This window comes from Amyelois transitella, chromosome Z, assembly GCF_032362555.1.
Source record: "Amyelois transitella isolate CPQ chromosome Z, ilAmyTran1.1, whole genome shotgun sequence".
Classification (NCBI taxonomy): Eukaryota; Metazoa; Arthropoda; class Insecta; order Lepidoptera; family Pyralidae; genus Amyelois; species Amyelois transitella.
In genome coordinates, this window is record NC_083535.1 from 3,229,680 (window position 1) to 3,253,398 (window position 23,719).

The 23,719-nt window shown below is 36.0% G+C and overlaps 1 protein-coding gene across 1 annotated transcript; it reads right to left on the reverse strand.

Moving 5' to 3' along the window:
• Nucleotides 1-137: 137 nt before the first annotated feature.
• Nucleotides 138-23,046, reverse strand: LOC106130592 (serine/threonine-protein kinase tricornered). Its single transcript, XM_013329480.2, has 11 exons — nt 22,730-23,046; nt 20,485-20,565; nt 15,140-15,272; nt 14,082-14,229; nt 13,035-13,145; nt 12,204-12,445; nt 11,663-11,802; nt 10,967-11,150; nt 8,531-8,695; nt 7,706-7,869; nt 138-6,328 (listed from the first exon to the last, which is right to left on the reverse strand). The coding sequence occupies exons 3-11, from the start codon at nt 15,259-15,261 to the stop codon at nt 6,213-6,215; spliced, it is 1,392 nt and encodes a 463-aa protein (XP_013184934.1). The 5' UTR covers nt 15,262-15,272; nt 20,485-20,565; nt 22,730-23,046; the 3' UTR covers nt 138-6,212.
• Between the last annotated feature and the right edge of the window lie 673 nt (nt 23,047-23,719).

Genomic DNA, 23,719 nt, shown 5'->3' on the forward strand with positions numbered 1-23,719 from the left:
ATACTTCATGAGATACACAACATTATCACACACATGTGTATGATATTGAGGATTGATATTGCCGTACAAATATGATTTTAATTAATACTAATTAAAGGTATTATTTTGGCAGAAAAGGAGCGAAATAAAACCGTAAACTCGCTTAATGCTTATTTGTATTGCCACTTTCTTAAATCACATGGAAGAAACAATAAGTATTAAACAAAATACTTCAAAAACTTACGATAAGAAATTAAATAATTTTTCATTTTATCTTCAATAACAATAACAAAGCAAATAGCTATGATAATGGATGAGACGTGAGCCGTCTTCCAAGCTTAGCAAATTCTTTTGTCCACTTAAAAATCGCCGTATTACAAAATGTGAACCTGATACATATAAACATTTGGTGTATTTCATCAGTCCCGAAAGAACGCGCCATCGATTGCTATATGAATGTTAAGGCTAAAATTATTCGAAAAATTATTGAATACAACAATAATGATACCAAAATGTTATTTTTAATAATAGCAAAATATTGAAATTAATATTACATACTAAGTACCTGACCATTGTAATGTTATTAATTACAATATTATGCTGGTGCCGTGTGCTGTGTGGTTTCCGGCACAAATAGAAAAAAGAATAGGACCACTCCATCTCTCTCCCATGGATGTCGTAAAAGGCGACTAAGGGATAGGCTTATATACTTGGGATTCTTCTTTTAGGCGATGGGCTAGCAACCTGTCACTATTTGAATCTCAATTCTATCTTACAGCAAAATAGCTGAACGTGGCCTATCTGTCTTTTCAAGACTGTTGGCTCTGTCTACCCCGCAAGGGATATAGACGTGATTATATGTATGTATGTATTATGCTGGTAATATTAATATATCTTAACCAAATAACGTTAAAATTTACAACGTAAGTAGTCCTTATTAATGCTGTTACAGCGCTTTGGTCACTATGAACACCGGTCTTGAACTGTAGTATTATTTTAGTCGTTCATATAGTCGTTTTGGGTTCACGTTTTGTAATAAGGCGCTACGAGAATAAGTGCATTACAATGATTTAATCCATTACCCTAGGGCATAAAATGGATTTAGAAATAATGGCAATTCATGAGTTACTTATTAAAAGCACCAAACAAAAGTAGATTTGCTTATTCAGCCTGTAATATGTAGTGTAAAATAAAATCATCAAAGATATAGTAAACCGTTCAGTTTTTATTTTTATTACTGTTGCAGTGCAATATATTTAAAATTCAACTGTTATATGCTAGTAAAAAGCGTTACTAGAATATAATAATTATTTAAAATCTAATAATATGAAAATACTAATCAATATATCTAATGAACTTTGGAAACTAATCATACAAAACAGAGCAATTATTTCTAAATCCATGTAAGACTATTAAACAGTGTGATATGACTGCGGGGTATGTTTTATATTGCATTAGACTTATAGCCAAGTACCGCGAGATAAAGTATATAGTTAAATACTACATCACTATGAGCCGCGCGGTCGTGCCCTACTCGGCAATTTGTTTTAAGACAAGCTAATCTTACAATGCAGAAATCATGGGAGTAAATATATTAATCGAATCTGGTGGCATTGCATAAATATTATAATCTTATAATATAAATAGTTTTGTTTTTCTAAGCGCATCGTGGTAGCGCCGATCGTGGCTCGCCGCGCGGCCCTCAATAATTTACCTAAATTAACAATTAGTAACTTAACAGAGTGAAACATAATACATTATTAAATGTAACTATAAAAGAAAATTATACAACACAAAAAAATTGTTTATTAGTACACTAAGCACGTATAGGTACAACTAAAACTGTACTGTCTCGTAAATAGGAAATGGGCTCTCGATTTGTACAAGGTCACAATTACGTAATGAGATATAGTGGTGTATCGTTGTCTTCGCACTGCGCGTGCGCACGGCGTCCTATTGATTCAATCAACCAATCACAGTGGCCCAATATTTGAGAACTGTGATAATTTGAACTGTGCGCGACTCCGTTTCTGTCATTCCTACAGACAGAATGTATACCCAAATTTCAAATTGGACAATTTTTTTTTAAAACAACCAATGAATGACATTACTTTCGGTAGCATGTTCGACTATCAATAGCCACATTTTGCAGGGAAGTACTGTAACCTAGCCCCACTGTTTTTTTTTAATTCAACAACACAATATAAGCAAAGCAAATCATTTCTTTGAATCAAATCTACGGCGTGCATATGCGCCGTGCGAAAACATATTCATTAGTGCAAAAATATTACTAGGACTTTTTCATAGCTCTAACTGCAGTGTAGCTTATATTCTTTATGATTACGTACAATAGAATTGAGACCGTATGGAAACGAATAAGAGTTCAATGTCGACGCCTACACAAAAATCAGGGACCACCACCGTTCTACACTACAAATATCTTTGTACTTAAACTACCGGCAAGAACTACCGTTAGGGATAGACAGGGACTTGACACGGACTTCATGGGCACAAATTAAGCATATATTTATGAAATAATTATGAATACGTTAGGTGAGTAGTTACTTTCGTGTTTTTTATTGATACTTATATGAATAACTTAAGATATTTTTTTAAAATCATTATAACACCTAGAAAAAAGAAAATAACAAACAAAATTTTGGGACTTTAAATAACGCGTTTAACACTGAATACAAGCTTATTTCAGATAACTCGTTTACTTTTTTGTCCTGTGTCGGTCCTAAAAGCAATTAGGGCAAGCAAATATTTACTTATAAGAACCTCCTGGCATTAAATATACGTCATATTGATATGAGGTGAATATGCAGCGAGAAGCATAGACAATTCCAAGTAATTAATCCTAAATTTGCCTTCCCTATTAAAACACATTTAACATCGTACAATCAGATATAAGACTAAAGAATTCTAAAGTACTGATGATTATGATGTCGCAATTAATGGTTCTAATAACATAATGTTTTCATATAACAATACAATACAAATATCGTTTATTTGGTATGTGTTTATAAAATTTTGTTGTACCTACTGACATTTCTTGAACTTAAATAAAAGCCAGCATTTTTTTTTTCTAAATTTCTGTATAGGCATTGTCTATGCTGTCGTGTCATTGCAAATAGCGTCCAATGAGTCAAACATTTGAAGCACTGAAATTTGATGCAACTCTGTGGTCAAACCATATACTTAATTTTGAGCGATGATACTTTATTTTCGAAATATAAAAATAGAATATGACGTCAAATAGTAGTAATATAGCATCGTTTAATATTATTTTGGAATATGATAAATGAAAAGAAAGAAAATAATGTACGATGCCATATTTCAGGAGAAGAAATTGACCATCCTCATTGACACCAAAAAACAGTAACACTTGAGTATATAATATGAAAAATACTTTGTTGGATTTCGGATATAATTTATGAAATATTATTATAAGTTGACGAAATCAACTTACTGAAAGTTCACATTTACTGAAAAACATTAGAACGGAGTATGGGAATTGAAGAATATAAATCAGAAATGCTTGTCTATCGATATAACATTAAAAACACATATCAATACAGTCCATAAAAACTTCATTCACTCAGTAAACCACGAGAACACTTGTAGCAGTTGTAAATAAATTTCATTTATATATTTGGAATTAGACATTGGTTTAATATGAAAACGAATCTATACGATAGTAACATAATTTGGACGGAATACTATTGCGGTCAAATTGAACGAACGAGTTACACAGATACGTAATAATATAAGTATGTACAGAGAAATATGTCATTTCTTTTGTTATAAATCATAACGACCGATATATGTTGTGACTAAAACAAGCATTTCTGATATATGCGACATGAGACTACTAGGACTGCGATCAGGGAAGTCTTATGTACTTTTTTCCCTATGTTATTGTATTCTTAAGCCTATAAATGATGAGGTTATGTCAAATTAGAATTGGATCAATTGCATGTTGTGTTAATAATGAAATTCATTGTAAAAGCAGTTACGCGCCATAAAACTTTACTTCCATATTATACAATCAGAAATTTCAAACAAAATAAAATACCTTAACTTGAAGAAAAGTCATGTTTGTTGGAAGGTTAGCCTAAGATTCATACAAAAGAGCCCAAGATGTTTTCACAAATTATCCTTTAATATATTTTTATTCTCGTTTATATACAGACAAATCCGCCATAAGTACTCCCTCGATGTATTCAAAAATACAATGCCCTTTGAAAGATTAAGTTAGATTTCAACATTTCATTTGCATTAGTGATATTCTAGATGCGTAAGCGTATCACCGAGCAAAAATAACTTACGCAGTGTAAGGTACGATTGAAACACCAGGGAAATCATTTTAAACTATAGGTGGGACAAAGCAAGCGTTAATTTCAATAATAAGCATAATTCTAGAACATCTATTTTGAATGTTACTCACTCATACAAAACTAGAGAATATGAGTTATTTTCGCTTGACATCGTTCAAATTGTCTATCGTGCGATAACGAGCAATGTATCTCTCGTTTCGATCGTGATATATGTATCAAAAATACTATTAAATTTATTCACTATTGCCGTTTTAGAATTTCTAAAACCGCGCACATCGCTTGTCTGTTCCCACCTTAACATATCCACAAGATCATCGCAAATTCATGTAACTCAAGCACAATTTCATTGTCAAAATAATAGCCTACTCAAAAAAATAATACATAATAATAGAACAGCTAAATCAATGCAATATGCTATAACTAATATTAACTAAAGAATTGTCACAGTGCGATGGTTTGTAACCGGGCGCGAGCGTCAGCGGTGATTGGGCGAAACGGAACCTCATTGAACATGGACACTATCAAACCAATTGGATGTGTCACCTCCATGGCGGCAGCATACCGAACCTCAACGAAAAGCAATGTACCTAATGCCTAAAGAAACTTGCAAACCCGATCCCTTAATAATTTCAGGTTAAGTGCAATTATGTCTAGACTTATTTACGAAAACGGTTTCAATATCGATTTTTATGCTAGTAAATAATAACGTAAAAACTCAAATTACATTGTAATCACAACTTTTTTTTAAATTTTCTACTGAGTCTAAATCTATTTATTTCATAATGAAATAGAAAAATATAAAATAAAATAAAGATTGCTGAACATAGACTATCTACCATTCATAAAATTACTAAAACAATATTTCAAGATACACCTGCCCTTTTGGCAAATATTTGAGAGGAAGTTAACATAATCAGGGAATGAGTAGTGGCGCATATGATCTTCTTCTATCATGACAATCAAGACAACCTCACACCAGTGTGATTCAAAACCTACCTTTAGTAGTCCAACTAGATAGATATCAAAAGTGCAGCTTCTCATACTCTCCAATATACTATTGTAAAACATTGAACAACTTACATCTATAGCATCTAAGAGGCGTAAGTAAAATAGGTGCGTATTAGTTTGGAGATACCATTATCCACTGATATCTTCTCCTGTGGAAGTTCTTCCAAGTAATTAAAGTTAAAAACATTTCCTACACTTGTTGTACGGTTACGGACAACTCTCTCAAATAAGTTTCCGAGAAAGGTTCTGTTCTGCGCATGTAATTAGAAATATGTTCTAGTATTTGCGTTTTCAAGCATGCCTGCCTATATATACATGAATTATTCCATGTTTCATCTAAACTATTTACTCTTGATTAAAAAATCAGCCCATTGGCCAAATTATAATTGAAATAAAACAATTTAAATATAAGAAGTGTAGAGAGATGTAAATTTTAACTATGTGCAATTTCATCTTTTTTGACTATGATAAGAACATTGATTGTGAAGTATTAAAACTTGTACCATTTTCTATTAAAAACAAGTATTTAATAAGCAATGCTGCGCGATTCTGTATAGCTCAACCAATCACAGACATCAATTCTGCCAAACGATATTTGATCGGTCGATAAAATTTACATTCTCGGGATGCAATTTACTGAACTAAATAAAGAATGAAGTAGCGTTTAACCCAATCATACGCCAACACTGACCGCCAGAAATTCACTACCGTTCGGCCGCGCCGTTCGCAATACATTGATGCATTTCAACGGAAAGTAATACATAATAACCATCGATTTGTTCAGTGGACACAAAACCCACAAGAGAGATCTTCTGCCATTTGTTTGTCACAGTCATGTTGATTTGCGCGCCGTCCTTACTGATGGTCCCGGCGTCGTTTATATTCTCACTTCTTCGTCGGAGTGCCGCGCTGCGTGAGGCCCTCGAACCTCTTGAATGTGTAGTTAATGAACACCCAGTCTTTGTACGCCACTTCACCTTCTTGCGAGATGGGTGCTGCGGCTGGAACGGAGGTTGTTTTCGTTAAAGCAGGTTTGAAATAAATTAAAAAAAAGAACGCTTAGATACTATGTCATGAAGCCAGCGTTAGATAGAAGTCATCATACATCAGGATAAAAGAGAACAACTGTTCGGGTTACATACGCTAAAACTATACTTCTTTCTGTGAGTATGCTATGATACAAAATTAATTTCATTCACAATTCGAAGTTTCTTCAAAATCCCACCAGACCTAATCCGAACAAGTCTATTAAAAACTACACTCACATATCTCTAGCTTGACGTCGGGGAAGTCGTCGAAGCTGGACGCGTCATCTTTAGAGCGCACATCGACTCTCTGTCGATGTGCGCTCTGTAGGCTGCATTCTCGCCGGAAATTCCTATTGGAGCGAGACCGATCAAAAATCTAGTATAAATTACACTCACGTATCTCTAGCTTGACGTCGGGGAAGTCGTCGAAGCTGGACGCGTCATCTTTAGAGCGCACATCGACTCTCTGTCGATGTGCGCTCTGTAGGCTGCATTCTCGCCGGAAATTCCTATTGGAGCGAGACCGATCAAAAATCTAGTATAAATTACACTCACGTATCTCTAGCTTGACGTCGGGGAAGTCGTCGAAGCTGGACGCGTCATCTTTAGAGCGCACATCGACTCTCTGTCGATGTGCGCTCTGTAGGCTGCATTCTCGCCGGAAATTCCTATTGGAGCGAGACCGATCAAAAATCTAGTATAAATTACACTCACGTATCTCTAGCTTGACGTCGGGGAAGTCGTCGAAGCTGGACGCGTCATCTTTAGAGCGCACATCGACTCTCTGTCGATGTGCGCTCTGTAGGCTGCATTCTCGCCGGAAATTCCTATTGGAGCGAGACCGATCAAAAATCTAGTATAAATTACACTCACGTATCTCTAGCTTGACGTCGGGGAAGTCGTCGAAGCTGGACGCGTCATCTTTAGAGCGCACATCGACTCTCTGTCGATGTGCGCTCTGTAGGCTGCATTCTCGCCGGAAATTCCTATTGGAGCGAGACCGATCAAAAATCTAGTATAAATTACACTCACGTATCTCTAGCTTGACGTCGGGGAAGTCGTCGAAGCTGGACGCGTCATCTTTAGAGCGCACATCGACTCTCTGTCGATGTGCGCTCTGTAGGCTGCATTCTCGCCGGAAATTCCTATTGGAGCGAGACCGATCAAAAATCTAGTATAAATTACACTCACGTATCTCTAGCTTGACGTCGGGGAAGTCGTCGAAGCTGGACGCGTCATCTTTAGAGCGCACATCGACTCTCTGTCGATGTGCGCTCTGTAGGCTGCATTCTCGCCGGAAATTCCTATTGGAGCGAGACCGATCAAAAATCTAGTATAAATTACACTCACGTATCTCTAGCTTGACGTCGGGGAAGTCGTCGAAGTTGGACGTGTCGTCTATGGAGCGCACTTCGACGGAGATGGCGGCGGGGCGCTCGCGCACGTGGTTCCAGTCCACGCCGCGGAAGAAAGGCACCGATTTCACGTCTTCGATGCCACGCTGGGATCCCAATCTATTAAAAATAAATACCGTTTAGTTTTATTTATTGCATTCTTGTAATTCATACATACATATGCCTACATAAAATAACGCCTCCTTCCCAAAAGGGTACATATTTCCGCTTTCCATGAACCCTACATATTCTTTCGTTTATCCCCACTCATATCTTATCATGTTAGCTCGTTGGTTCCCCGATTTGATTAAGGTGCGTACGAAAAAGGCTTACCTTTTCCAACGTTCCCATTCACACTCTCCTTGTATAATAAATTATTCGTGTCCAAATTTATTATCCTCTCAACAGGACACCGAGCTACCAATTCCATTCGACGGATGGACCGACGAAACAAAAGTCTTGTCAATCAAAACAATAGTTTCAGGCTCCAAGACATTTTAGGGGCAAACGTGTATTGTGCTTAGGTAGCATAAAAATCTAGGCTGTAAGTTTCCACATGTAACGAAACAGTCGCCCGGTTACGTGCAGTTCTTGTGCACGTCAATAAACACAGTAAATAATATTTTTTATTTTATTACTGATCTCCCAGTAGCGTAGGACCCGCGCACTAAACCAAACGAAACTTACAGCCTAGATTTTTATGCTACCTAAGCACAATACCTACACGTTTGCCCCTACAACTTCAAAGTATAGTTTGAGACTCGTATATAACACGAAGTACCTGCGGTCCGGTTCTGAGCAGAAGCACAGTATGGTCTCCCTGGCTTCCTCGCTGATGGGTATCTCCGGGGGGAAGGTCAGCGACTCCCGCCACGACATCACCTTGCGGTACGTCTCTTGCGGCGACTCCGAGCAGAACGGCGGGTAGCCAATCAGCATCTCATACCTGGAACAGAGGAGATACGGTTTATCGTTTTCTCCCTATCGTATTGCAAATAGCGTTCTTAGTGCTTCGGAGCTGGGATTAAATTTAGACGGCAAGTATATAATTGATAGTTCATAAAGATTTTTACGCTAGACCAGCCCGCTTAACTCAAACCTAATTTTGTTATACATATAATCACACATGTGCTTCATTCTTTATCCCTTATATATGTATAAAACGTACATTAGGCAGAACTTAAAGACAAGATCTGAACGCTTTTACAATCCGAATTGTGAAAACAACAGCTAACTTAGGCTATGTTTTAACTTCGCTATCAGGCAATCATTTAAGCACGCAAAGCTGCATTAAGCCAATACATGATTACATATTAAAATAAGCTGCACTTCTTGCAATGATTTAGATAGGCTTTCGCGCATGTACATAATATACAATACATACATACCTACATGCAGTCACGTCTATATAGACCCCTTAATGAATTTTCATTAAGGGGTAGACAGCCAACAGTCTTAAAAAGACTGAAAGGGCACTTTCACTGAGATTCAAATAGTGACAGGTTGCTAGCCAATCGCCTACAAGAGGAATCCCAAGTTTATAAGTCCATCCCTTGGTCGCTTTTACGACATCCATGGGAAAGTTACGGATTGGTTCTATACTAAAGTGCCGGAAAACACACAAGCAATATAGGTACATTTATTTCTATTAAATATTATTATATATTTTTCATCTCATATACACACATGAACGCACCATAGCATTTATCATTCTCAGCAACGAGTATTAAGTAGCATCAAATCCTAAGACAACATAAAGTTAATATGTCGTAAAATGTTTTGAAAAAAATAATAACAATGGTCATTGTGGTTATATTGCATACATATAAAATTTTTCAATAGTAGATTTAATAAATTATTCAAAGCATTCGCAAATGTGCCCATATAGCGATAGTATCTATAATATTTTTCAACTTAAATATATTATTGGTTGAACATATATATACCTACTTGGGTAATTATAATTCAGATTGCATGGGTTATATAAAGTAAGGCGGCCACTGATATTGTTTTGATAACAATCAGCTGATGGCAAATGTATCTTCCGTAATGAATAATCATCTTATAAGACAACCAGGTGAATCAAGCTATCAATATGATTGCAATAGGGTAGCTTCAGCCTTATTTGCATAGAAAATCCTTACCCATATTGGGTCAAGAATAATTCAGTTGCCTGTATGTGGAGGTTTTCTCACGATGTTTTCCTTAACCGTAAAAACATGAAGAAAATAAACAATCCAATGAGGGTAATTGGTACATATATGACCGAGGTAGAATTTGATACTGTACAATAATGATGCCTACAATATAACACCAATATTACAAATTACATTATCAAATATATCTCCGCGTAGAACGAACCTATGACTTTCGGAAAACAAAAACTAGATAGCTATAACAACGTGTATAAAACGGCGTATTTAAAATTCGCAATAAGTTGCTTTGCAAATTAAATCTTAATATCGCTATTGCTCTGTTCTTTCATATATAAGTATTTCGCCTCAATATACCATGCGTTTTATTAAAATCCACTATTTATTCCTAACAGATTGCATTCTGCACAGTGAAATAACAACGTTCGTATGTAAATTTCGTTCGTAACGTACAAAAATAACAACAATCCTAACAACGTTCGTCTAGGCCTTCCCACACCACGGTTTCCATTTAAAATGGTTACTTTTGAAAGTATGTGCTGAAACTTGGTATATGAGAAGAAGATGTGGCGCAGTTTTCACGCCTTTATTCATTGGTTTATCTTGGGTGCCTAACATCATACAGGCGAAGTTAACCTCTTTGAGGACTTGTAAAAATAAATTTGTTACTATAATAATTTCTCTTGCACAAATCACCAGATAAGAATATAAAGTTTTTATAACTCGCTTAGCATGTTATAATACAATCACTTTTAATAATTTTTATTACGACAACAATTTACACAGGTTGTGCATCCAGTTTTAGAAAATCACAAGAAAAATTAAAAAAAAATCTTTACAAAATTTATTTGTAAAAGTTTTCGGACTACAGATGGAAGTTGCTTTGTGTAAAAACCTGACTCAACCAATCCGCGATTATGGCCCAAAGGTGCACCCGAGCTTTACTTCAGAAGGATTAAACCAAGATTAAAGTCAGAAAGATTTTCAACAAAATTACAATTAATGATTCATTTGTTAAACAGATAAAATAAAATGTTACATTATAGTAAGTACAAATAACTCACATGATGACTCCGAGACTCCACCAGTCCGCCTGCGGCCCGTACCCCGTCTGCAGGAACACCTCCGGTGCGATGTAGTCCGGGGTGCCCACCGTGGAGTAAGCCAGCGCCCGCCTGTTGCGCTTCCAGGATTCGGCGCGCCGCTTAGAGTCCATGGCCGACGATGAAGTGGATACTATCGAACACACTGAACTATGCTTTATATAAAGCACTTTGGTTTACACACATATATATATGTATCACGATTTTGAGGTCCAGTAATTGTAGTATATGTATCACAATTTTCGCTCTCAAAAACCTAGCCAATAATCACGATTACGACACCAAAGCTACGATTATCTGTTGTTGGTCTTATTATAAACTATGCACACTAAGATATCAAAACGCTAACTCAAGATAGAATTATATATGTTTATTGATTTTTTTTTCTATAAAATATTATTTTATACAATCTTAGATATATCAAGAAGATTTTTTTTGATTAAATATACCGAAGCGTAAAAATTTATAATTTCTATAGTTGTCTCAAATTGTTGCATATATGACGCACAACAAACCACCTTCCATTTCCGACACTTACTATACAATTTTCGATTGATTTCACAGTAACGACAAATCTCTCTCATCTCACCTTCCCGAGCACGATTGATCGTTGCACATTGAGTCCTCTGGTTTGTAGTAATAATAACTGGTACTTACTAAAATCGGAAGGCGTTGCGCGTGACAGATCCCGGTAGAAGTCAGTGCGGTGGCTCTTCTTCAGACCAGTGCAAAGACCGAAATCACTCAACTTGATGTGGCCGCGAGCGTCGAGCAGCAAGTTGTCTGGCTTTATATCCCTGAGACAAACAATTGCTATTTAGTGGACAGGTTACCTTTGAACTTGGCACTCAGGCATATATTTGGCTCGTTTTATATCACAGCGACAAAATCTTAACGTTAAATGAATAGGTTCCCATTTCACTCCTCGGGCAAGATTTAACTGATTCCTTCCTTTCGATGATAATAACGCGAAGCGTATATAGAATCATTTACATTACATATAGTCACGTCTATATCCTTTGTGGGGTAGACAAAACCAACAGTCATGAAAGGCCACGTACAGCTGTACGGCTAAATGGTGATACTGTAGCCTACTGCTCCGTAAAATCTCTTTTGTTTCAAAATACTTTTTAATGATGCATTTGTAAAACTTTTTAACCCAATTTGTAGAACACATCTTTCTTTATAAATTACTTACCTATGTATAAAGCCAAGCTTGTGAATACTATCGATAGCAAGGGCCGTCTCAGCCACGTAGAACTGCGCGCATTCCTCACTTAGCGTATCCTTCTTCATTAGAAGGGTCATCATGTCGCCTCCAGGGAGGAATTCCATGATGAGGTACAGGTTCATGGGATCCTGGAAACTGTAGTACATCTTGACGACCCATTGGTGGTCAGCTTCTACGAGGATGTCGCGTTCTGCTCGCACGTGGGCCACCTGGATCGGAAAATATCATGAGGTCAGTATAATGTTCACTGTGTGAGATCAGGCGTGTCATCTATATATTATTATTTAAATGTTGACCCCTAGGAAGAGTTCCCATCACGCAGGCAGCATTCCCGCGCTGTATTGCAATAGCAATACACAGCTAAATAAATAAGTATTTGTTATAAAATATAGTATCGTTGGGTTAATATCTAGAAACACAAGTCTCGAACTCACTTCGAGGCTAACTCAATCTGTGTAATCTGCCTCATTATATTAAATTTCCCGTTCAGTGTAACAGTGAACATGAGCGGAACTGGCTACACAGAACACAAAAATGGGAGAGATTTCCCAAGGGAATAAATAGTGATTACGAATTTAAACTTTCTTCTTCATTTCTACTCTCATGACACCATTTCTAAGTTCTCAACGATTTCGGTGCTCCTATTGTATATTTTAAGATGCCGTCAAATTCAAATTTTACCACATACAGTCCTGAATGCAGTGTCAGATGCTGGTCTCAAAACTGGGGCTATAAAAGCAACCTCTGATAAAACAAACCATTTTATGTGTCGAACTGTAAACACAAATGATAAGCTACCTGTTCTTTCTCCAGCATATCTGCTTTCCTGAGTATTTTCATAGCGTATACGTGACCGGTGTCTTTCTTCTGAACCAACCGAACCTCGCCGAATGCTCCTCTTCCTATCACCTGCACAAAAAATATAGTAAATATTATTATCAAAAATCCTAAAGATTTGTTTTTTTAGTTCTCAAACTGTATTTAAAATTAACAGCATAAATATACTAGCAATACCATGGCCATATAATCTTGATATTTCGGCAGAAGTTTGTAGTGGGATAAAGGATAAATTTGATCTCGATATAATTCTATATGGGTTGGAGGAACAATATGCAAACAAAGTCGCGACTACAAGCTAGTGTGTTACATTGTTACGTTGACTGCACGACCTCAAATGTCAGTCATGTGTTAATTTTGCGCGCGCAATCTCGCACCGCTTCATCCTATGCTTTTTCTATATGTACCTATGTGATCGGCGAGCGACGATAAAATTATTTTTCACTTAAATTGCGTCATTACTATGAATTATTTCTGTAGTAGTGGGCTAAAATGAGTGATTATGATAGTTAAGAAGCTGCAACAAGTAAACATATTAAAGTATCTGTCTCTTCAACGAAAGTAAGAATAGAACTTGTGTTTCATGCCCACCATAAAGAATGTACTTTTTTGTAGATGGGGCAATATGCCTTCCCTGTAAAATTGTCTATGCACGACTCTGAAACTTCTGGGAGACGATCTGGAAGAAGTGGCTCTTTGTCAATTGAGACTTAATTTGAACATAAGGCCAGTATGATAATGGAAGGTGACACAATGAAAAATTCATCAACATTGAGTGGTTCGAAGTCCGTGACTAGACCTCTTGAATCTGGGGAACTCGGTCTCTTGCGTGTTTTACTGTCTCTTTTAGAAAATCCCCAGAAATTTGACGACCGAATGTTGCAAAGAAGAATGAATATCTTCAGTGGTTTCTCCTGTTTCTGCTTCCCATAATACTCTTGCCTAGCAAGGTCACGTGGGCGATAGTGGGAAGTAGCAAATAATGTGGCTAGGAATGAAAAAGAATACCTTGAGTGGTTCGAAGTCCTCTACTCCAAGCCTGGACCTCTTGAGCCTGAGAAACTCGGTCTCCTTCTGCGCATGCTGTTGTCGCTTCTCCTGCTTCTGGCTTTCAGTCAGGCTCTCGTCTTTAAGCGTCTCTTCCAGTTTCTCCAATCTGTCACGGAAATACAACACGATGATAAAAATAAATTAAATGTAGTAATAATGTAATAAGATGCGATATCGATTTTTGTAGTGTAAGTTAACTGTGTTTCATATTTGAATGCGATTTGACGTTTTGAATCCAAGTCATAGAGACATACTTGTATATTCGTATAATGGTTGTTAATAATAATAGCTATGAAACTATAGTTAACAAATAACTACCTAAATACAGAGAGTTTAGAATATTTAATGTTTCAAAAGCTGTGATTTTAAAAGGATTTTGGAATTTCTCTTTTAGTACATGACATGCAAGAATCTTTAATATTCGCATTGGCATTTTTAATAATGAAATTACTAAAGCGGAAACCACCCATAAAACCGAGTCTAAAATAAAACATCAAATCATCATCGCTTGTACACTAGTGCCAATAATACACCAACCGCGTTCCAAAGAAAAACCGTTTTAGTTAAAGTTTACAAAATATGTCGCGAGAATATTTTAAGAAACTTTAGGCAGTTGCGGTACAAACACTAGATGTTTGTACAGCGATGCAGAACTATATTTTGGCGGAGCGCCAAAAATTTCGGCCACTTTCACCGAACCTCGCGGATGATCCCGTTTCTCAGACACGGAGTGTCAAACGTCTAGGTCAATAAATTATCTATCAGAACTATGACTGTACAACTTAATCTTTTAAAATTTATTCGCCACTATTATTTGTTACTTTTTGTATGTTCTTAGTTTTTGCTTATTTCAGTCACTACAATTTTCCTGAGGTTATGAAAACAGGCGACTAACACCCAATCGTGTATATCGTCACCAAAAATGTTCAACAGGATCAAGAGGATCAACAGTAATACTCGCAGCTGCCTATTGATTTACGACTTTTACTTCTTCCTACAACCACACTGTTGCTTACCTCTGCTTCCTCTCATAATGCTGGGTAATGAGATTTGTGTAGAAGTTCTCTAGCGTGACCTTCGCCTTGGTGGCTTTGTCTAGCGTGTGCCCGCTGAAGCGTATGTTGTCCGTCCCCGTCATCTCCAGCACCCCTGTAGAAAAAGAGAAAGAAAATTAGAAGCATCGTCATACTCGTAGTTATAGGACCAGTTCATCTATTTCTCCTGGATGTCGTAAAAGGTAAGACTTAGTCGCCTTAAGGAAATAAGCAAGTTAGTGCAAACATGGTGTATGTCTGCAGCTGCTTCTCCTTCCGTGCAGTCCCGTGTTCTCGTCAATCAAGGAAATGGCTTGTTTACTTGGGATGTTTCATGTATACGATATCCTAGCAACTTGCCACTAATTGAAACTCAATTCCATTCCTAAGCCATTTAGCTGAAAGTGCTTGATCTTCGAGTATTTTCAAAAAAATGGCATTGCTTTTTCCATGCCGGATAAACACATAATATATGTAAAGTTAGAAGCGGATAAGAAGAAATATAATAGTCTATGGGGTAATGGGGCGACACAAAAATGAGTCACAGCCATCTCATAGCATAGCCTCTAAACTAAAGCAGAATTGTAAATGCCTTCCAAATATACAATAGAAAAGGTGACTGACACTAATGCCTATCTGAAACGTAAAAATAAGATTTTGGTTTAAATAACGGTTTTTGTACAGTGAGTCATAAGAAAATTTTATCCAAACAAGCAGTTGGCTAAGTCGTACCGAAAAAGCATAATTATGTACTTATATTTTTTAGCCAAATGTTTTTTCTTAAATTGTGTTTTACAGCTATGAAAGAAATCCATAGAAAACTTCAAAATATAAAATCTTGATTATAGTATTGCTAGTATTATTTCATGCATAAATCGAATGCGACTCTGTTTTAATCATGTTGAATTTCCTTATCGGGAATATTATATTTATAAATACGGGAATGGTAGGCATGACGAAAGACATGTGTCAATCAATTCTATAAGTACATATACAGAATTCCTATGCAGAATTCAATGAACATAAACAATTGCAATCATAATAATAAATCGATAAATAAATGATGAAATCGCTTTACAATGCATCCACTACGGTGGGCACAATATAAACATACTCCAATGTGCAATGTCATTTATGTCATTTATTTATGATTTTATAACTAAAACATTAACTGTCCCACAATATTGGGAAAAAGCAAGGTGTTTGTGTGTCTGCCATAATTAACAATCAGAGAAATGGAATTTTCGATTGAAGATTAAACTCCATCGAACAGATACTGTTTAATGGCTTGTTTAGACATAACCATTACCACTCCTTACTATGCCATTCCATATCAATTTGTAAGCATTAATATCTTATCAAAAGCCCTAGGGTTATCAGCCTATCTGACTCACGGCCTTCCTCGTATTTTGTGCTCACCAACCGAGACCCTGTCAATCACGGTTAGGTTAAAATCTTGCCAGATTTAACAAGTTGTAGACAAACATACATACGATTATAATCAGGTCGGTACCCTTCGGGATCATTAATTGATTAATCCATTACTAATCACTGTATGACTCAAACTTACACTAATCATAAGAATCGTTAAAAATTGAAAATGAAGAATTCTCGCACCATTATTCTATTTATAAATGACCAATATTACAAGGAAGCAATAAAAAACACGACTGTCTTTTATTTCGCAATTACAATTTCCATCAATCATTAGTATCCTTTTATGACATTGTCGTTTGGTTTACAATACTTTATGTCACATCATATATGTTCTTGTACATACCTCAGACATAGAATGACTAAGCAAAAATAACCAAACCACTCCCTCATAGCCAGATAACCCTCTATGGCGTATGGTGTATGACACTTAAAGTAAACAGCATTAATAAGATATGTATGAAGGTCGTTACAGAAAGATTCAAAATTATTTGCCAAGTAGTTCCTATCCTAATACCGCAATTTCCCACGAGCCCAAAACGAAATAGAAACTGCCAGAAGTACCTACATATAATCACGTCTTTCTGAGAGGAGGAGGCACCACCTCGGTTTAGGGTACTCTTGACCTGACAGTAAGATTAAGATTGACCCATTATGATTCGAGTTGGCCTTCCTATTTGAACATTTTACTCGCTTCGTTTACTCGTATTTACTTAACCATACATGAATATATGGTGACTTTATTCCTTAGATATAGATAAAACCAATGGTCTCGAAAATATTTGAAGGTTTAGCTGAATTGATTAATGATGAAAATTAGACTCAGATAGTACCTTATAACTTACCTATTGTCTAAAAGAAGAATTATAAATTTATAACATAACCTGATGAGATTTTCAAATATATAGATCAGCATTGTCATGGATATGGATAGTCCCTTTATAAGCTGAAACGGACTGTACTATTTCCTCATAACGAGTGGCTTTATTGAAAGCGAAACAATGATTCTGGTCGCAATCTGGTTATGGTCGGTGCTCACCGCTGCGGCATATGGAACCACCAACTCAGTTTTATTGTGTCACTTTGTGAAAAGTATCATCAAACAACGAAACCTTTTCCTAACCAACTTTCTGTGGTTACTCCCGTTACTATTCTCCATTGAAAAGAGTCGTTTTGTTGATGAACACAAAAGAGAAAATAAAGGCAAATAATAAGGAAGGGATTTTCCAATTACTTCCTGACCAGACCTAGCTCTTTAAATCTAAGAGAAGAAAAACTTAAGCGATTTAAAAAGTACGTCTATGATTGCAATAAGAATATGAAATAACAAAAACTACTATCTGATTTATGATTCTGCATAGACCTAATTTCAGATGTGCCTTGCCGCGTCGCGCACATGCACATCCGACCTATTTTCACCTGATGTTTACATCATTTTGTTTATTATCAATACTGTGCTTCACATGATGTCATACCCTGGTAGCCGTTTCTGTTTAGTTACTCTTGCGTCATTTTACTTCGTCTATTTTCAGATTACAATCACTGCTTATACTGAACTATGGCAAGTTAATATTATCAAGTATGTGTCTTTTTATTGGGCCGGCCTCTCGGGCTCCAAGGCCGCGGAGACGGATCGGCCCTCCGTTGGTGGCGGGCGTGACGTCATAAGCTGATTAGAGTGTGCGCGTCTTGAGATCGATCGTTGTTTGTGTTTACACAAGTCGTTTTCACATGCTCTTGAAAATCTGCTAAGAGGACGTATCGATTTGATGGAACAATGAGTTGTTCATCTTAGATCAATGTTTTCGTGCCAATGTAGCAAATTTGAAACACGAATTCTTCACTGGGCTCACTAAGCAATCAAAGAATTTTTCCAATAATTCTAATGTTCTTTTGTCCATTTTGGCCGAATAAACTTCATTTTATTCTGCCAAGCTTTTCTTAATTTAGAGTAAACTATTGGCGCTAAATAAGTTGAGTCTCGATCGGTACCTTAGATTATATGATGTAAACAAGTCTTACAAAAGCCCTACCGGCAATCCAGACGCCTGACTGTACCAGGCTCTAGCCGGACGTCTGAAAAATGTATTGTTCAAACTAGGTCTATGCTTGTCCGTAAGAAAAGTGTCTGAAGTTTAGGCGGTTTGCAAGCCTTTGATACAATTGCAACTAACGATTTGATAGGGCATTACAAAATTGTATTTGATTGTACATAGCAATGATAAACATCCTGTTTTGTACTGCATACGACTATCATTCTAGGCACTGCGAGGGGAAACTGATGCTACAGATTATATCATAACAGTAATCGAGTCTCTCATCATATCGTCAGCATTATTGCATTTTCAGCTTTTGACTTAAACATTGGGGTACCGCTAAAGACTTACAATATATGTACGTTACATGTAAAAGTAAATATTTTTTACGGTCAGCTTGTCTGACACCAACCTGCCTTACTAAATTCTTGCTATCAGAAGTACCTACCTACCGTATCGTAGCTTATAATCTCTTCCTAGTCATAAATACGCAAAATAAAAATATGAAGATGTATCTATATAATATTTTAATTTTCATCATTATAAAGACTTACTCCAGATTGGACAACAATAATTGCGCTGAGCCGACCACGGCATCTGGTCTGCGGTTTAATTAAACAGTTGCAGAGATTTCGATCAATAGATTTTGATTGGCTGTCGTTGCGTTCAATCAGCACAGATTACTCATGCATATTCTCTCATGTCATCTCAGTTTATTCCCGTTCGTTCCAGTTCTATCTTTGTTGTACTATTTCACATCAAAATACGGGGTCCACTCAATACAGTCACACTAAATTAGCTACTTAAAAATAATATTTTCTCGGCCCACTTCTCAACGGTAAAATTTTTATTAATTTTTCTATACCTCCTTGCCCTTCCAAGAAAAACATGTGATGAGATGATATTTCATAGTTGATGGTGAGCTATTGCAACACCTAACGTTATCTTTACATATAACATATAATCTTAGACTCAAGATTCTTAGACTCAAGATTCATACACCAATCAGCAATGTTAAGATTAAAAAGACGAGGCAAAGCATTATAACTTACAGAAAGGTAACTCACCTTACCCATGTTTTAAGAATTCATTGTGTAATACAAACTGTGCAATTTATTTTTACCAATGGTCACGTATAGCCTTTTGCTTGCCTGGTGCTTTGTAAGCAATATTGCATTAACTTTTAACATTTTCCAATACACAAATACAATGGCGCAATGTATTGGTCCATTGACATTCGAGAAGTGGTGACTCATAGGGGTTAGTTATTGAGAAACAAAGCCGTCTTGAGATTAACTATAAATTATTACTGTCTGGGGTAATCCCAGCAAAATACTTCCATAGCTATTGAAAAAGACAATTTACAGAGGGTATTTCTTATGAGAAAATATCGCATACTTCTTTCACTACACCCACATCATCATCCTAATGTTTATCAACTAGGGCTGACTTAAGGTCAATCCAGGAATTATGCAGAGTGGATCCCAAGATAACTTAGTTGATTTTAGTTTTAGTTGAGTTTAGGTGAAAGTGTTTATTCCATTTATTCAACTCTTTCAACTAGAATTCTACAGTGGCCTTATCTATCACCGTAAGCTATACAATAATTATAGAATTTTTATTCATTAGCAAATTAAAACTTATATAACAGCCTCCTCAGAGTTTTGACTCAATGTTCATACATACAAATCACGTATATATCCCTTGCGGGGTAGACAGAGTCAACAGTCTTGAAAAGACTGATAGGCCACATTCAGCTATTTGTCTTGATTGAGATGAGATTCTAGTGACAGGTTGCTAGGTCGTCGCCTAAAAGGGCACTGCACATTCAATGTTCAAATGAAACAAAACACTTACCCGGAGGCTGGGGCGCTGGTGCCGGTGTATCTGGGGCCACCGTAGTGCCCGGGGTGCTTTTGCCCCAAGACACGGCTCACTCTGCACAAGAAAGCAGTAAAACTTCAATATAATGTAGATTATTTGATCTGATAATAATAAAAACAATCAATTTGCGGTCACAAAATGTACATACCAGTTAGTGTATTACGAGACTAATGAATATGGCAATCAATCTTATCCATCATGACTTTTGTCATAATAATAGAGATAAGTAATGTGCTCAGTCGCTATAGTCCTCCATTAATATACTGATAGGCATAATGCATCATCTTGATCAATGAATTTGTGATTAAACTGAAAGGACTGTATAACTTATTGATCCCTTACTTAACATATATAAAAACAATTTTTAAGATGTCAAATTTGTTACATAAGTGGGGAACCAGAGCTCTAAATCCAGCTAATGTAGTAAGCTATATGTATTAATATCATTGTTAAGGTTGTTAGAGAAAATTTCAAGATGATGATTAGGTATTTATATCATTTATACATACAGAGAATCAATTGTCTGTTCATAATTGCTTTTTAATAGGAGGAATTAGTTAACACAATATTAATTGTGTTTTCCAAGTTCAGCAACAAAAGAATTCATTGAATGTGTAAGAAATAGGGCAGCAAACAAACAACTGTTGTTTTAAGAGGAAACACTGGCTAGATAGATGGGCTACAAAGCCTGTTTTAACTAACTAAATAAATAATTGTGTAGTTACATAAAAAGATACATTAAAAATAATAGCATGATCATCCTCCTTCCATTTGTAGGAATGCCTTTCTGTAGTTAATTAATTTACCTTTATAATTATTTATACACTACATTTTATAAATTGCCTGTGCTAACTATTAATGAGGAATAACTATTTTTTTTTATATGAATAAATATATCCAGGACATATACTTTAAAAAAATTGTGCTTTTTAACAATACATAAAACTATTTCATGCTGTGCTTATCAAAAAATTGTCATTTCAAAGTGCTTATTATCAAATTTCCTTAAATAACAATTGGCAATTGGACTGTTAGTACTATTATCAATTTTTTGATGGCACTGAAACCACTTCCCTCAGCAACCTGTTTCAGTTAATAGATAGGTAGCTCAGGATATGATAAGCTATATTGGAAATGCCCTTGTATAGGACATGTTGCTTGGGTTCCAACAAACATTTCAGATTTTTTTTTAAAGTTTGGTTATTACTTGAAGTTAAACATGTCAAGCATTTTGTTATGAGAATACTAGTGCAGTGGAGGCCACAAAGGGAATATTTATCCACTGATATGATATGTTGTAAGTTGTCACTTGTTTACAAGAATGTGATTCCATGGGACTTCTTAAGTAGTGATTTTTTAGTAGACTTGACATTAGTATTGAAGTATTATAAACTAGTTTTTACCCGCAGCTTCGCCCGCGCGAGTTCAGTGCCACCTACAAAAGTATACAGGTTGTTTGCAAATAACACAGGAACGTTGGATTTTTTGTGGGATATAAAGAACCTAATGTCCTTCTTCAAACTTTCAAATATATATACACAAAATTTCAAGAAGATTGGTGCAGTTCACAACACAAGTATGGAAAAACAAACAAACTTAATTACACATTTATAATATTAGTTGGTAATAAGGCAAGTTTTTACAATCTGCTGTGCTGCTTTAGGTTTTAGGGTTTAATTTTATTTTTTATTTTGTACTTTACTACATGAACATACGCATTAAGTAAACACACTTTGTGCTTGTCTCTTCTGAACAGACAGTCAATAAAATTTTTATCAATTAATAATTAATTACTAAATAAAAAAAAGGTCATGTGGCACTTGAATCAAGCTTTGCAATCATTATTTTATAGCTGACACAATTATCAGAAAGAAAATAGCAATTATGTCCAATAACATTGTCCATTCATAGTTCATTAAATTGATCAGTGATTGCTTTTATAACCAAGTGGCAGTTCTTGTATGCTTTCATATGTTATCATCAGAAAATAAAGTAATAATAGTATAACATATTTTAAATGGACACCTTCAATCACTACAGAGTCGCGGCACTAATTGCTGTGCGATATAAATAGATCAAGGAAGTAAGTGACCGATAGCAATCAACCAAACCGATCAGCTAGCTGTAAGATGCAGGGAGTTTAAGTATTTACGTCACAAAGAAGAAGCTAAGGGGACGACCAGCGCCAGTCTACGGTATCGGCATCAACAGCTCTTACCTTGGGTTGGACTGTGACACGAAAATCTTGCTGCTTGTTTATCAATCACTCGATCACACTACTGAATTCGTTTCATTTATAATAATCTTGTGCACAAAGTCTAAAATCGATAATATACAACTATCAAAATAAATGGTATCGTGGCACAGTGTCACTGAACCTATGGCTTTTGCAGATTTTTCGATGTAACTCCACTAACTGCAACAGACCGTCACAAATAGATAATGCCTTTGTTAAATGAATTACGAAAGCGAAATAACGGGATATTTCATGAGCGACCCGACAGAAATTGCACAAAGAAAGATGTCAGAAAACGGCACAGATGATAAATCAAATGAAATATCATCAATGTTGCCATACCAAATAATTTGTCAATTTATGCACGCCACAGATTATATTGCATATTTTCTTGCATGTTACGTAAATGTAAAAGAACATAAAAATAAACAAAAGTTAAACATATTGTACCTACCAGTCCCTATACATTAAGTTCAATAAGGAACTTTCGACAAATAAGTAATAAGCGCTAAACATAAGCAAAGAAAAACCTGTCAAAGGGCTAATAATCTGGAAAGTCACGTTTCGGTCCTTACAATATTATATTGAATAATAATGAAAATTCAGAAAGTGAAAGTGACAGGATGCTAGCCCATCGCCTTTATTGAAGAATCCTATATTTTAAAATCAGATACGCCTTTTCCTTATCTCAGTAGAGGATTAGAATGCTGATGATTGCGTAGCGTAGTCAATCTGATTTCATGCTGCGAAAGTATGTTTATATCTTCTTCCTCCTGGCATTAGTCCCGACTTTACCCTCATAATGTCATGTCCATGAATTCCCGGCACGAATACAAAAAATTATAGGACCACTCTATCTCTTTCCCATGGATATCATAAAAGGCGACTAAGGGATAGGCTTACGAACTTGGGATTCTTTTTTTGGCGATGGATTAGCAACCTGTCACTATTTGAATCTTAATTCTATCATTA

Coding starts and splice junctions, on each gene's coding strand:
- LOC106130592 (XM_013329480.2), bottom strand. CDS start 15,261: ATGACGGGGACGGACAACATACGCTTCAGCGGGCACACGCTAGACAAA. Junction 8,696..10,966: donor TGGAGTCTCGGAGTCATCAT/GTGAGTTATTTG, acceptor CCTCTGTTCCAG/GTATGAGATGCTGATTGGCT. Junction 7,870..8,530: donor TGCTCAGAACCGGACCGCAG/GTACTTCGTGTT, acceptor TATTTTTAATAG/ATTGGGATCCCAGCGTGGCA.